Here is a 13,626-nt window from a genome sequence, read left to right as displayed (position 1 = left end):
CAGATTAAGTGAATGAGCAAAAGCATGGCAAATGGTTTTCAAGTAGGCAGAATACTTCCAAAATGTTGAAAAGCGCAAAACAGTGGAGGCCCAATGATGTCATGAACAGGTGCAGAAAATTATCAAAAAGGCTTATGGAATGTTGGCCTTTATATCTGGAGGAATAGAATTCAAGAGGGTAGAAGTCATGCTTCAGCTATACAAAGCCCTAGTGAGACTACACATGGAGTACTGTGAGCAGATCTGATTACCAGACGAAGGAGATATTGGCTTTGGAGGAAAAGCAGAGTAAATTTACCAGAATGATACCTGGACTCCAAGGGTTCAGCTACGAGGAGAGGTTACACAAATGAGGGTTGCATTCCCTGGAATATAGAAGATTTAAGGGGTGATTGTTTGAAGTTTTCAAGATATTCAGGGGAATAGTTCGGGTGGATTGGGTTAAACGCTTTCTGCTAGTTGGGTGGTGGGCGGGGGGTCCAGGACTTGGGGGCATAGTCTAAAAATTAGAGCCATACCTTTCAGGAGTGAAATTGGGGAACAGTTCTTCATGCAAAGGGTTGTAGAAGTTTGGAACTCTGTTCTGATGCTGGATCAATTGTTAATTTTAAGTCTGCGATTGATAGATTTTTGTTAGCCCACAGTATTGAGGGATATGGGACAAAGGCAGGTATGTGGAATTAGGTCCCAGATTGACCATGATCTAATTGAATGGCGAAACAGGATCGAGGGGCTAAAATGAAAAAAAATATATATTATAAAACAGTTCCAAACAGCACCACGTCAACAATACAGAGAGTGCAAAGGAGATCAGTATCCTTCGATACAGGAGTGAGTTGTCTCACAACCCTTCCATTTCATTTTACATGCCATGTACATTTTACAGCAAACAAATATTTTCTGGATACAGTTCGAGGGGTTTTCCATGGATCCAGCCCCTCAGTTCACCTTGGTAAATGGCTTACTTTTTTTTTATTTCCAAAATATATTTTTTTCCTAAAAAACTGTAAAAAAAATAAATAAATAAATAAATAAAAATACATCACAAAACAGTTCCAAAAAGTACAAAATCAAATAATACACGGAGTGCAAAAGAGATCAGTTTCCTTCAATACAGGAGTGAGTTGCCTCACAACCCTTCCATTTCATTTTACATGCTATGTACATTTTACAGCAAAACAAATATTTTCTGGATACAGTTGAGGGGTTTTCATTGGTCCAGCCCCTCAGTTCACCTTGGTGGGGGGTCACCTTACACTGTCGTCTTTCCCCATTGAGCCTTTGCCGCGGCTGCCCCAAGCTTTAGTGCATCCCTCAGCACGTAGTCCTGGACCTTGGAATGTGCCAGTCCGCAACATTCGGTTGTGGACAACTCTTTGCGCTGGAAGACCAGCAAGTTTCGGGCAGACCAAAGGGCGTCTTTCACCAAATTGATAGTCCTCCAGCAGCAGTTGATGTTTGTCTCGGTGTGCGTCCCTGGGAACAGTCTGTAGAGCACAGACTCCCGTGTTAGAGAGCTGCTTGGGATGAACCTCGACAAAAACCACTGTATCTCTTTCCACATCTGCTTTGCAAAGCCACATTCCAGAAAAAGGTGGGAAACCATCTCTTCCCCACCACAGCCACTTCGAGGGCATTGTGCAGAGGGTGTGAGACTCCGGGCGTGCAGGAAGGATCTGACAGGGAGGGCTCTTCTCACCACCAGCCAAGCTAGATTTTGGTGCTTGTTTGAAAGTTCTGGTGATGAGGCATTCCGCCAAATGACTTTGGCAGTCTGCTTAGGGAACCATCCGACAGGATCCACAATCTCCTTTTCCCGTAGGGCCTTGAGGACATTCCGTGCAGACCACTGCCTGATGGATTGGTGGTCAAAGGTGTTTTTTCGTAGAAACTTTTCCACAAAGGATAGGTGGTACGACACGGACCAACTGGATGGCGCGTTTCGCGGCAATATGACCAGACCCATCCTTCGCAACACTGGGGACAGATGGAACCTCAGCACGTAGTGACACTTGGAGTTTGTGTACTGGGGGTCTACACACAGCTTGATGCAGCTGCACACGAAGGTGGTCATCAGGATGAGGGCGGCATTGGGTACATTTTTCCCGCCCTTATCAAGGGGTTTGAACATCATGTAAATGGTTTACTCCTGTTCTGCTGTTCCTAACTTACCCTGCCACCTTTAAGGATTTGAGTACATGGAAACCGAGGTCTCTTTGATCGCCTACACTTTTCAAAGTCATGGCATTTCTAGTACACTGGGGCAAATTTTACAGACGCCCCGACGGGGTGGGTGGGGGATCAGAAAATGCCTCTGGGAGAGGCCTGCCACGGGCCTCGATGCCGGGAAGGCCTGGCCTGATATTGCCGGTGGCGGCTGACCTGCCGATTGGTGACGGGAGCCCAATTTAAATATTAAAATAAGTTTAAATAAAGGAAGTAATTAACTTCACATTCCTGCCATCTGTCCCCGTGCGATATTCGTGCTGGTGGCCAGCACTCCCATGCCTTCGAATCCCCATCTGGGGAACCGAGGCAGAGGGGGGAACAGGTAAGTTTCTCAGTGCTGGTGGTGGGGAGCGGGGTCAAAATAATAATGTTGGTGTTGGGGATGGTGTGAAGGGTTAGAGTGTAACGTTTATGGACTTTGGGGGTGGGGAAGGTCAGGTGGGCAGGGGAAGTGTTTTGGTGGGGGAGAGGGCAAGGAATGAATTTTATGGTTATTGGGGGAGGTGGGAGAGGGGCGATTTAAATTTTTTCATTTAACAACTTTAAATATTTAAATTGGAAGTTAGGGGTCGAAGTCCTTTAAAAATGGCGTCAGCGCCTGCGCAAAGACAGCTGACAACATTGCCGGGGGCAATCCGCCTGCCCGCCCCCTCCATCTCATCGGGGTGGGTGGGCTGCCCTGGCTAGTTAAATGAGCCGCCATGTTTAATATCGTGGCGGCTCCACAACGTGTGGCCTGCACAGGCGGACTGTCATGGTTTTCGTAAGTATAAATTTCGGCCTACTGTCTTTCCATTTTAATCTTCCCAGTGTGCAGCATTTTACACTAATCTGCATTGAACTGCGACGCTTCTGCTCATTTCACCATCCTGTATATGTCATCCTAAAGCCAGTAACATTCCTCATCGTGATCGACAACTTTGCCAAGTTGCTAATCATCTGTAAACTTTATAATGCTGCTCCTCATAACCAAGTCTAGGTTGTTAATAAAAAATTGCAGACAACAAAGGACTCAAAGCTGACCTTTGAGGAACGCCGCTGCAAAACCCCTCCCGGTCCGAAAAGCATCCATCCAGCAATATTCTTTACTTTCTGTTGCTGAGCCAATTTTGTATGCAAACCGCCGCTTTCCCCTTAATTCCATGGGCTTCCATCTTCTGAATAAATCTCCTGTGTGATATATGAATATACAAATTGGGTGGTTTTATTTTAATAAAAAAAAGGTCAACAGATGAAACTCCGCCGAACAAAGGTGGAGATTTTGTCGAATGCCTTCTGCAAGTCCGTATATACATCTACTGCATTACCTTGATCAACCTCTGTTTTCTCATCCAAGAAGCCAAAGACTTGCAGGTTGATAGGTAAATTGGCCCTCGTGTTGGTAGCTGGTAGGAGAATGGTGGGGATGTGGTAGGGAATATGGGGTTAATGTCGGATTGGTATAAATGGGTGGTTGCTGGTCGGCACAGACTCGGTGGGCCGAAGGGCCTGTTTCAGTGCTGTATCTCTGTATGACTCTAATTCAGTGAAGTTAGTTGGACAGGATTTATCCATGCTTCTTGATTAACCCATGCCTTTCCAAATTTTGTCCCTGGTGATGGTTTTCAATAACTTCCCCACCATGGATGTGAGCCTGCAGTTACCTAGGTTATCCCTCTCCCTTTCTTGAATAGTAGTATAACATGAAAAATCCTCCAGTCCTCTGGCACTACTTCCATATCCAATGAGAATTGTAAGATTGCAACCAATGCCTCTGCTTTGTCTAACTTTGCTTCTTTCAGCAACCTGGGATACATTCTATCTGGACCAGATGACTTCATAACTTTAGTAATGCTAATCTATTTAGTACATTCTTCTCTTATCTATTCCTATCCTGTCCATAACTTCCCTGTTCTCTTTTAGTGCAACCTTTACATCATCTGCTTTCTTTGTGAAGACAGATGAAGTACTAATTTAATACTTCAGCCATGAATGGGGGAGACAGTGGTGTAGTTGTAATGTCACTTGACTAATAATCTAGAGACCCAGGCTAATGCCCTAAGGACATGGGTTTAAATCCCACCATGGCAGCTGGTGGAATTTAAATTCAATTAATTAATACAAATCTGGAATTGAAAGCTTGTCTCAGTAATGGTGCCATGAAACCATCATCAATTGTTGTAAAAGCCCATCTGGTTTACTAATGTCCTTTTGGGAAGGGCTTTATAAAATAAAAAAATTGGAACCCGCAGGAAAACCCCGTAGCTGTCAGACGTTGGGAAGCTGCTGTTCTTTCTCCCAGCACCTATCAGCTGTGAAACTGACTTGCAATTTTTTTAAAAAACTGACCAACCATCTGCTGAGTGTTCCCGCTCTCTGCAACTGTCAGGGAGAAAGGGGGAACAGAGAGGGAGAAGTGGGGGGAACAGAGAGGGGAGGGACAGAGAGAGAGGGGAAGGGAGAGAGTGATCACGATCACTTCTGATAGATGGACATCTATCCGGAATACTCCGCATCGCTAAAAGCGATCTGCCATGCCCCCTATTCTTTTTCCTTTTCTGTTATTCCTGAATGCTTGGCAAACAGGAATATTAAGAACCCAATCCTGGCCTTGTTTGAATCATGTCTGTTTATGCAACCACGTCATAATCCCATGTAGCAATTTGTGCCTGCAGCTCGCCAACCTTATCAGTTACACTGTGGACATTGACGTACATCCAATTTAATACCTCCTTCGTCACCTTCGCTCAATCTGGTCCCTGCAATTTTTGGGATATTTCTAATTTTATTGCTATTTAAATCTCTCTGACCTAATTTCTGCTGTTTTCTGGTTCTGGTTCCCCTCCCCCTCCCAAATTAGTTTAAACCCTTAAGTATTTTTTTCACCTCTTAATTAATTTGTTCCATTATGGTCTTGGTTTGTGTTGTCAGCTTTGGTCTCTCTCATAGTTGGTTGCAATGGGAGAGTAACAAGGGTCACAACGTGAACATATTTGACTTGAGCCCCTCCCCCTGCCCCCTAGCCAAGTAACAACAAGGTGGGAAATGCCAATAATCTTTGAAAACTTAGTTCCTTCAGGACATCTCTCTACAAGCAACACTGGTGCATCCTAAATTGAGCAAGAGCTTGGGGTGCCTGAGACTGATGAAAGGTGGAAACTCAGAAATGACCCCAGAAAGCCTAGACAAACATTTGAGCACTGCCTGATGCAGTGCCCCTGTCAGTACTCTGCAATCCTGAGGAACTACTCATGATTTGGGCAGCGCAGTGGTTAGCACCACAGCCTCACAGCTCCAGCGACCCGGGTTCTATTTTGGGTACTGCCTGTGTGGAGTTTGCAAGTTCTCCCTGTGACTGTGTGGGTTTTCGCCGGGTGCTCCGGTTTCCTCCCACAGCCAAAGACTTGCAGGTTGATTGGTAAATTGGCCATTATAAATTGCCCCTAGTATAGGTAGGTGGTAGGGGAATTGAGGGAAGGTGGAGATGTGGTAGGAATATGGGATTAATATTGGATTAATATAAATGGGTGGTTGATAGTCGGCACAGACTCGGTGGGCCGAAGGGCCTGTTTCAGATCTGTATCTCTAAATAAATAAATAAATAAATGGCAACAGCAGCTCCTAGCTGTGGTGCTGGAGTCACAAGCTATGATGTTGACTAATTTGTTTCTCACACGACATCATAGTTTTTTTTATTTGTTCATGGGATGTGGGCGTCGTTGGCTCGGCCAGCATTTATTGCCCATCCCTAATTGCCCTTGAGAAGATGGTGGTGAGCTGCCTTCTTGAACTGCTGGCAGCTCACCACCACCTTCTCAAGGGCAATTAGGGATGGGCAATAAATGCTGGCCCAGCCAGCGATGCTCACATCCCATGAACGAATAAAAAAAAAAGGGTTGGGTAAAATCTCAAAGAACAATTGGTTCTTTAGGACTTGAGCAGTATGAGTTGCGATCTTTTTTCCTTCCCCAGCACCCCCTGCCCACATCTTCACAGTTGATCTCTTGGGTTGTTCCTGTTGAGCAGAGATGATGACAGCGTTATTTCCGTCTATCCCAGTTCAGATGCAGCATGCGTTTTCCCACTGGAAGCAGCTGAGTCAAATTTCAGTAACTCAACGAGACAAAATGGAGGCTGCTGCCCAACACCACCGACAGAAGATTATGAAGAAGTGCCTGTTGTCATGGAAACAGCATCATGCCTGTTGTTTGAGGGCAATCGTGAGTACAAGAAAATTGTGCTTGATACATTAGGTACAGGTCCAGTTACAGGGAAGCCACATGTTAAAGAAAACCTGGAAACCATACTAAGTTACGTGATCAAAATTTGGGATTATAAATTCAGCTTCAGAGGAGGTTTAAAGTTCCTTTTTCCCATTGGGAATACCTAGGTTAATTTCTAAATTCTTTCTTTGCCTGACTGACCTGTTATCTCTACTCTGATAGCCTGTTAGCAGTACACTGCCAGTGCCTCCTTTAACTGAATGCCAGGGCACTTGGGCATAACATATTCTTCATTGCATAAGATACAGAGCTATTTGGAAATGTTATGGGATGTTATTAGCATTGCTTTTTTTATTTCCAATTTTCTCTCTGAAGAGGATGAGCCATTATGGGTATGGTGTAACAGCCACTGGCATTCGTTGTCTCCAAAAGTGAGCCTGTGATATGTATTTAACATTCTTGAGGACAGGCATCCTCATAAATTTAGTCCCATGCTGTGGCTCATTTGTCCATGCTGGGCTCAGTGGTTCAGGCTTTGGGATGGAAACCTTCTCCCCAAAACCCAGGGACACTCCAGCCAGATTTTGTTCCCGCCTGCCTGATGCATTATGTTTTTGCTGGGTCATTCAACCCCAAGTGCTGCAGTTCAGGAACAGAGCTGCATGAATTATGCCCGTGAGGAGTTTATGGATCAGATTATCTAATCTAGCCAGTTGCAGGGTGCTGATTTGTAAGCAGAGTTGTGAAATCTGAATCTGAACTCATTTTGGCTAATGATAGTAACAGCCTCCCTGTAGTCTTAACTAATGCAGTCTGTGCGTGCCCGGAGGAGTCAAGGTAATAATGTAACCAGCATTTGTCCTTATTCGCAGCAGCACAGTAACTAAATCATCAAAGTTTCTTATGGAAAAATGTAACCTGTGGTCCTGACACTTTCACAGTTCATGTAGCAGTCAACCCTCCTGCCTCTTAGCTAGGGAGTGGGAGAGGAAACATCATGCATTTAATCACAATCCAGAAACATTACATATGTATAAAGAAGGAAGAACTTGCATTTATCTAGCACCTTTCATGTCACAAAGCACTTCATAGCCAATGAATTACCTTTTAAATGTAGACTCACACAGCAGCCAATTTGCACATACAGAAGTTTCAAAACTGCAATGTGATAATGAACCTGTTAATCTGTTGAATGAGGGATAAATGTTGGCGAGGACAGTGGGAGATAGTGGCATGGGATCTGAATTTGCACCAGGTGAGAGTGGGATTGGGAATGGCTGTGATGTCCTCCATCGTTGAACAGTTTGCTGGCATTATGTGGATTTATACATGAAGAGTGGCCACTTGAGAGTTACCTGCATCTGTGCAGCTATACTTTACTAAGGACAGAAGGGAGGAATCTTTCCTATGTTTTTACCCTATGATAAGCTATTTTCATTGTGGTTGCCTGTATTGTAAAAGAAACAGATACAAACTTTTGCTCTTTATTGTGTTCCAGTTGTTACAGCGACAGGGAGAGTGGTTTCAAGCACAGCGACTTTGTAGACGCTACTTCACAGACTGGAAAGTAAAAGTAAGAAGTAATAGAATACTAAAAATGCACAGATTCCATCCATCCCTTAAGTTTGTCTGAGTTTAATTTAGGCAGTAGTTTCCAATGCAGTAACACACCAAACTGCTCCAAAAGTTCAGATGATCCTGAGTTTTCCCGTTTTGCTCCGTCCCTGTCTCCATTCTGTCAACGTTTAACTGCTATGGTTGGGGCCACTCGGCCACAGATTCTCCACAATTACTGTCGATTCTGTTGGAAAGATTAGTTCATGGGTACACCTAGGTGCTGCTGCTATTTTTATGGAAGCTTCCCTTTATGATTCAGTCTACACTGATTCTAGAGGAACATTCTGTGTGAACAGGAAAAAAATTAGCCATAGTTCCAGCTCTTGATCTAATCTCGGTTTAGGTCTGCAAGTATGAACAAGAGGAAAGGAAAAAAAAAATGAATTTGGCTGCATGTTCTGTCTGCCCAGTTGGTTTGAATAGCTTGCCAACACTTGCCAAGACATGCACAGAAAGAATGGACATTTGATGAGGGAGGGTGAACAGCCAGACGTTGTGGTACACATCGGTACCAATGACATAGGCAGGAAGAGTGACGAGGTCCTGTAGGGGGAGTTTAGGGAATTAGGTAGAAAGTTAAAAGACAGGACCTCTAGGATTGTAATCTCGGGATTACTCCCTGTACCACGTGCCAGTGAGGCTAGAAATAGGAAGATAGTGCAGCTAAACACGTGGCTGAACGACTGGTGTCGAAGAGAGGGTTTCAGATATCTGGACCATTGGGATCTCTTCAGGGACAGATGGGACCTGTACAAGAAGGACGGGTTGCATCGAAACTGGAGGGGCACAAATATCCTGGCTGCGAGGTTTGCTAGCGTCACTCGGGAGGTTTTAAACTAGTGTGGCAGGGAGGTGGGAACCTGAGCAGTAGGACAGCAAGTGAAATAAATGAGGGGGAACTAGTAAATAAGGCCAGTAAGACTAAGAGGAAGAGCAGGCAGGGAGATGTTGTGGAGCGCAGCGGGACTGGTGGTCTGAAGTGCATTTGTTTCAATCCAAGAAGTATAATGGGTAAGGCAGATGAACTTAGAGCTTGGATTAGTACTTGGAACTATGATGTTGTTGCTATTACAGAGACTTGGTTGAAGGAAGGACAGGATTGGCAGCTAAATGTTCCAGGATTTAGAAGCTTCAGGCGGGATAGAGGGGGATGTAAAAGGGGTGGGGGAGTTGCATTACTGGTTAAGGAGAATATCACAGCTGTACTGCGGGAGGACACCTCGGAGGGGTCGTGCAGCAAGGCAATATGGGTAGAGTTCAGGAATAGGAAGGGTGCAGTCACGATGTTGGGGTTTTCTACAGGCCTCCCAACAGCCAGCAGGAGGTAGAGGAGCAGATATGTAGACAGATTTTGGAAGGATGTAAAGGTAGCATGGTTGTCGTGGTGGGTGATTTTAACTTCCCTTATATTGACTGGGACTCACTTAGTGCTAGGGGCTTGGATGGGGCAGAATTTGTAAGGAGCATCCAGGAGGGCTTCTTGAAACAATATGTAGATAGTCTAACTAGGGATGGGGCCGTACTGGACCTGGTATTGGGGAATGAGCCCGGCCAGGTGGTCGAAGTTTCAGTAGGGGAGAATTTCGGGAACAGTGACCATAATTCCTTAAGTTTTAAGGTACTTGTGGATAAGGATAAGAGTAGTCCTCAGGTGAAGGTGCTAAATTGGGGGAAGGCTAATTATCACAATATTAGGCAGGAACTGAAGAATTTAGATTGGGGGCGGCTGTTTGAGGGTAAATCAACATCTGACATGTGGGAGTCTTTCAAACGTCAGTTGATTAGAATCCAGGACCAGCACGTTTCTGTGAGGAAGAAGGATAAGTTTGGCAAGTTTCGGGAACCTTGGATAACGCGGGATATTGTGAGCCTAGTCAAAAAGAAAAAGGAAGCATTCGTAAGGACTGGAAGGCTAGGAACAGACGAATCCCTTGAGGAATATAAAGACAGTAGGAAGGAACTTAAGCAAGGAGTCAGGAGGGCTAAAAGGGGTCATGAAAAGTCATGGGCAAACAGGATTAAGGAAAATTCCAAGGCTTTTTATAAGTATATAAAGAGCAAGAGGGTAACTAGGGAAAGGGTTGGCCCACTCAAGGACAGAGAAGGGAATCTATGTGTGGAGCCAGAGGAAATGGGTGAGGTACTAAATGAGTACTTTGCATCAGTATTCACCAAAGAGAAGGACTTGGTGGATGATGAGCCTAGGGAAGGGAGTGTAGATAGTCTCAGTCATCTCATTATCAAAAAGGAGGAGGTGTTGGGTGTCTTGCAAAGCATTAAAGTAGATAAGTCCCCAGGGCCTGATGGGATCTACCCCAGAATACTGAGTGAGGCAAGGGAAGAAATTGCTGGGGCCTTGACAGAAATCTTTGCATCCTCATTGGCTACAGGTGAGGTCCCAGAGGACTGGAGAATAGCCAATGTTGTTCCTTTGTTTAAGAAGGGTAGCAAGGATAATACAGGAAATTATAGGCCGGTGAGCCTTACGTCAGTGGTAGGGAAATTATTAGAGAGGATTCTTCGGGACAGGATTTACTCCCATTTGGAAACAAACGAACTTATTAGCGAGAGGCAGCATGGTTTTGTGAAGGGGGGGTCCTGACTCACTAATTTGATTGAGTTTTTTGAGGAAGTGACAAAGATGATTGATGAAGGAAGGGCAGTGAATGTTATCTATATGGACTTCAGTAAAGCCTTTGACAAGGTCCCTCATGGCAGACTGGTACAAAAGGTGAAGTCACACGGGATCAGAGGTGAGCTGGCAAGATGGATACAGAACTGGCTCTGTCATAGAAGACAGAGGGTAGCAGTGGAAGGGTGCTTTTCTGAATGGAGGGATGTGACTAGTGGTGTTCCGCGGGGATCAGTGCTGGGACCTTTGCTGTTTGTAGTATATATAAATGATTTGGAGGAAAATGTAGCTGGTCTGATTAGTAAGTTTGCGGATGACACAAAGGTTGGTGGAGTTGCGGATAGTGATGAGGATTGTCAGAGGATACAGCAGGATATAGGTCGGTTGGAGACTTGGGCGGAGAAATGGCAGATGGAGTTTAATCCGGACAAATGTGAGGTAATGCATTTTGGATGATCTAATGCAGGTGGGAAGTATACAGTAAATGGCAGAACCCTTAGGAGTATTGACAGGCAGAGAGATCTGGGCGTACAGGTCCACAGGTCACTGAAAGTGGCAACGCAGGTGGATAAGGTAGTCAAGAAGGCATAGGGCATGCTTGCCTTCATCGGTCGGGGCATAGAGTATAAAAATTGGCAAGTCATGCTGCAGCTGTACAGAACTTTAGTTAGGCCACACTTAGAATATTGCGTGCAATTCTGGTCACCACACTACCAGAAGGACGTGGAGGCTTTGGAGAGGGTACGGAAGAGGTTTACCAGGATGTTGCCTGGTCTGGAGGGCATTAGCTTTGAGGAGAGGTTGGATAAAGTCAGATTGTTTTCACTGGAACGACGGAGGTCGTTATAGATAGAGGGTTACAAAGTTATGAGCGGCATGGACAGAGTGGATAGTCAGAAGCTTTTTCCCAGAGTGAAAGAGTCAGTTACTAGGCGGCATAGATTTAAGTTGCGAGGGGCAAAGTTTGGAGGGGATGTACGAGGCAAGTTCTTTACACAGAGGGTGGTGAGTGCCTGGAACTTGCTGCCGGGGGAGGTGGTGGAAGCAGGTACGATAGCGACGTTTAAGAGACATCTTGACAAATACATGAATAGGATGGGAATAGAGGGATATGGACCCCGGAAGTGCAGAAGGTTTTAGTTTAGGCAGGCATCAAGATCGGTGCAGGCTTGGAGGGCCGAATGGCCTGTTCCTGTGCTGTACTGTTCTTTGTATCTGGGGAGTTACTGCTCTCAGATAAACTGTGGAAAAATTGCCTCTTTGATAAACATCTTGCTCTTTCCTCCCCTCCACTCCCAGAGATGGATGTTTTTACAGGGAGAGTAGCCAGAGCACAGTAGAATGGAGACTGCCGTTGATTTACATGTGTATTTATAGCTTTTTTTCACACAGCAATTCTGTGTAGTTCTTACAGTCTCATTTGATTTACTTAATTTTGTCTGCAGCTGTTGGAGAAACATCAGGAGGAAAAACAGACAGCAATAGCTTTATGGAACTGGTCTCTCTCACTTCAGGGAAAGGTAAAGGACAGAATGCGCTAAACTTTCAATTCCATCTAAAGTTTCACCAACATCAGTCTAATTTTCTCTGTCACATTTGAAACATGTGCTACAATTAGAAGGTAAGTGCATTTGGCAAGTGACGACACAAGTCTACCATCATGGCTTTCTACCTGGCCTTCAATGATGCTCCAATGGCCTGTCATTTGTGACTTCCATGTCTTGGTCGGTTCCCAGTTTTTTACCTTCTGCTGATTTGGGAAAGCTGTACTTACTTCAACACTGGAAAAACCCAGAGAATGGTTAGAATGTAGAAATCACTACCTCAATGAGTAGTTGAGGTAACCAGCATAGCTGCATTTAAGTGGAAGCTAGATAAAGAGAGAAAAGAATAGAAGGAAATGTGGATGGGGATAGACAAAGGATGGGAGGAGGCTCATGTGAATTGTAAACAGCAGCATGGACCTGTTTGGGCCAAGTGACCTTGTTTCTGTGCTGTAAACACTATGTAACATCTATTGTACCAGTTAGTGGCAATATAGCTGCTTGTGAAATGTGAAAGGGTTATTATTGCAAGGACAATGTAATTAGTCATTTTCTTTGACTCCTGCTAATTGATTCGTATTGTACAGATTCATTCGCAGAAAGATCTGCACAGCTATCATTATGAATTACATCTGCTGAAACCGAGTGAAAACACAACAAATCAACCTTGAGTATAAAAAATTAGGAAATTGTGCTCCTCATTTGCTGCAAGTAATTTGTAAATTGACTGTTGCAATAGCTTAACATCAATCGCCGGACAATAATGGAATCCTACTAAAGGAGAAACAGAAACATCCAGAAACCAAAAATATTATAATCAAGAGTCAACATGGATTTCATACATATTCGGAGCAGGAGTAGGCCTTTTATGCCATTTGATAAGACCACGGCTGATCTGAATGTGGCCTCAACTCCACTTTCCAGTCTGCCTCCCCCCTGCCCCCCCCCCCCCCACCATAACCTTTGACTCCCTTTATCAAGAATCTTTCTAATGCAGCTTTGAATATATTCAATGACCCAACCTCTTTTGCTCTCTGAGGAAGTGAATTCCACATACTAACGATCCTCTGAGAGAAAAATATTCTCCTCATCTCCTTCTCCTTTACTTTTAAACTGTGTCCCCTAGCTCTAGTCTTGCCCATAAGAGGAAACATCCTTCTCGTATCCACTTTGTCAGGTCCCCTCAGGACCTTATATGTTTCATTAAGATCACCTCTCTCATTCTTCTAAACTCCAATATGTATAGGCCCAACCTGTTCAACCTTTCCTCATAAGATAACCCCTTCATCGCAGGAATAAGTTGAGTGAACCTTCTCTGAACTGCTTCTAATGCAACTGTATCCTTTCTTAAGTAAGGAGACCAAAACTGTCCACAGTACTCCAGATGTCGTCTCACCAAGGC

The 13,626-nt window shown here is 44.6% G+C and overlaps 1 protein-coding gene across 4 annotated transcripts in view; it reads left to right on the top strand.

Moving 5' to 3' along the window:
• Positions 1-13,626, top strand: part of sfi1 (SFI1 centrin binding protein) — a 235,048-nt gene that overhangs the window by 174,062 nt on the left and 47,360 nt on the right. For all 4 annotated transcript variants that reach the window (XR_010977296.1, XR_010977297.1, XM_068055387.1 and 1 more), the window contains exons 23-25: positions 6,268-6,428; positions 7,930-8,004; positions 12,126-12,200. Coding sequence is in view for 2 of the 4 variants with exons in the window: in XM_068055387.1 (XP_067911488.1) it covers positions 6,268-6,428; positions 7,930-8,004; positions 12,126-12,200 (311 nt within the window). In the remaining 2 variants the exon portion in view is untranslated. The remainder of the gene's footprint in view (positions 1-6,267; positions 6,429-7,929; positions 8,005-12,125; positions 12,201-13,626) is intronic.

The sequence above is a fragment of the Heterodontus francisci genome, chromosome 23 (assembly GCF_036365525.1).
Source record: "Heterodontus francisci isolate sHetFra1 chromosome 23, sHetFra1.hap1, whole genome shotgun sequence".
Taxonomy (NCBI): Eukaryota; Metazoa; Chordata; class Chondrichthyes; order Heterodontiformes; family Heterodontidae; genus Heterodontus; species Heterodontus francisci.
The sequence above is the reverse complement of the archived record's forward strand: the minus strand, read 5'-3'. Positions and strand labels throughout refer to the sequence as shown.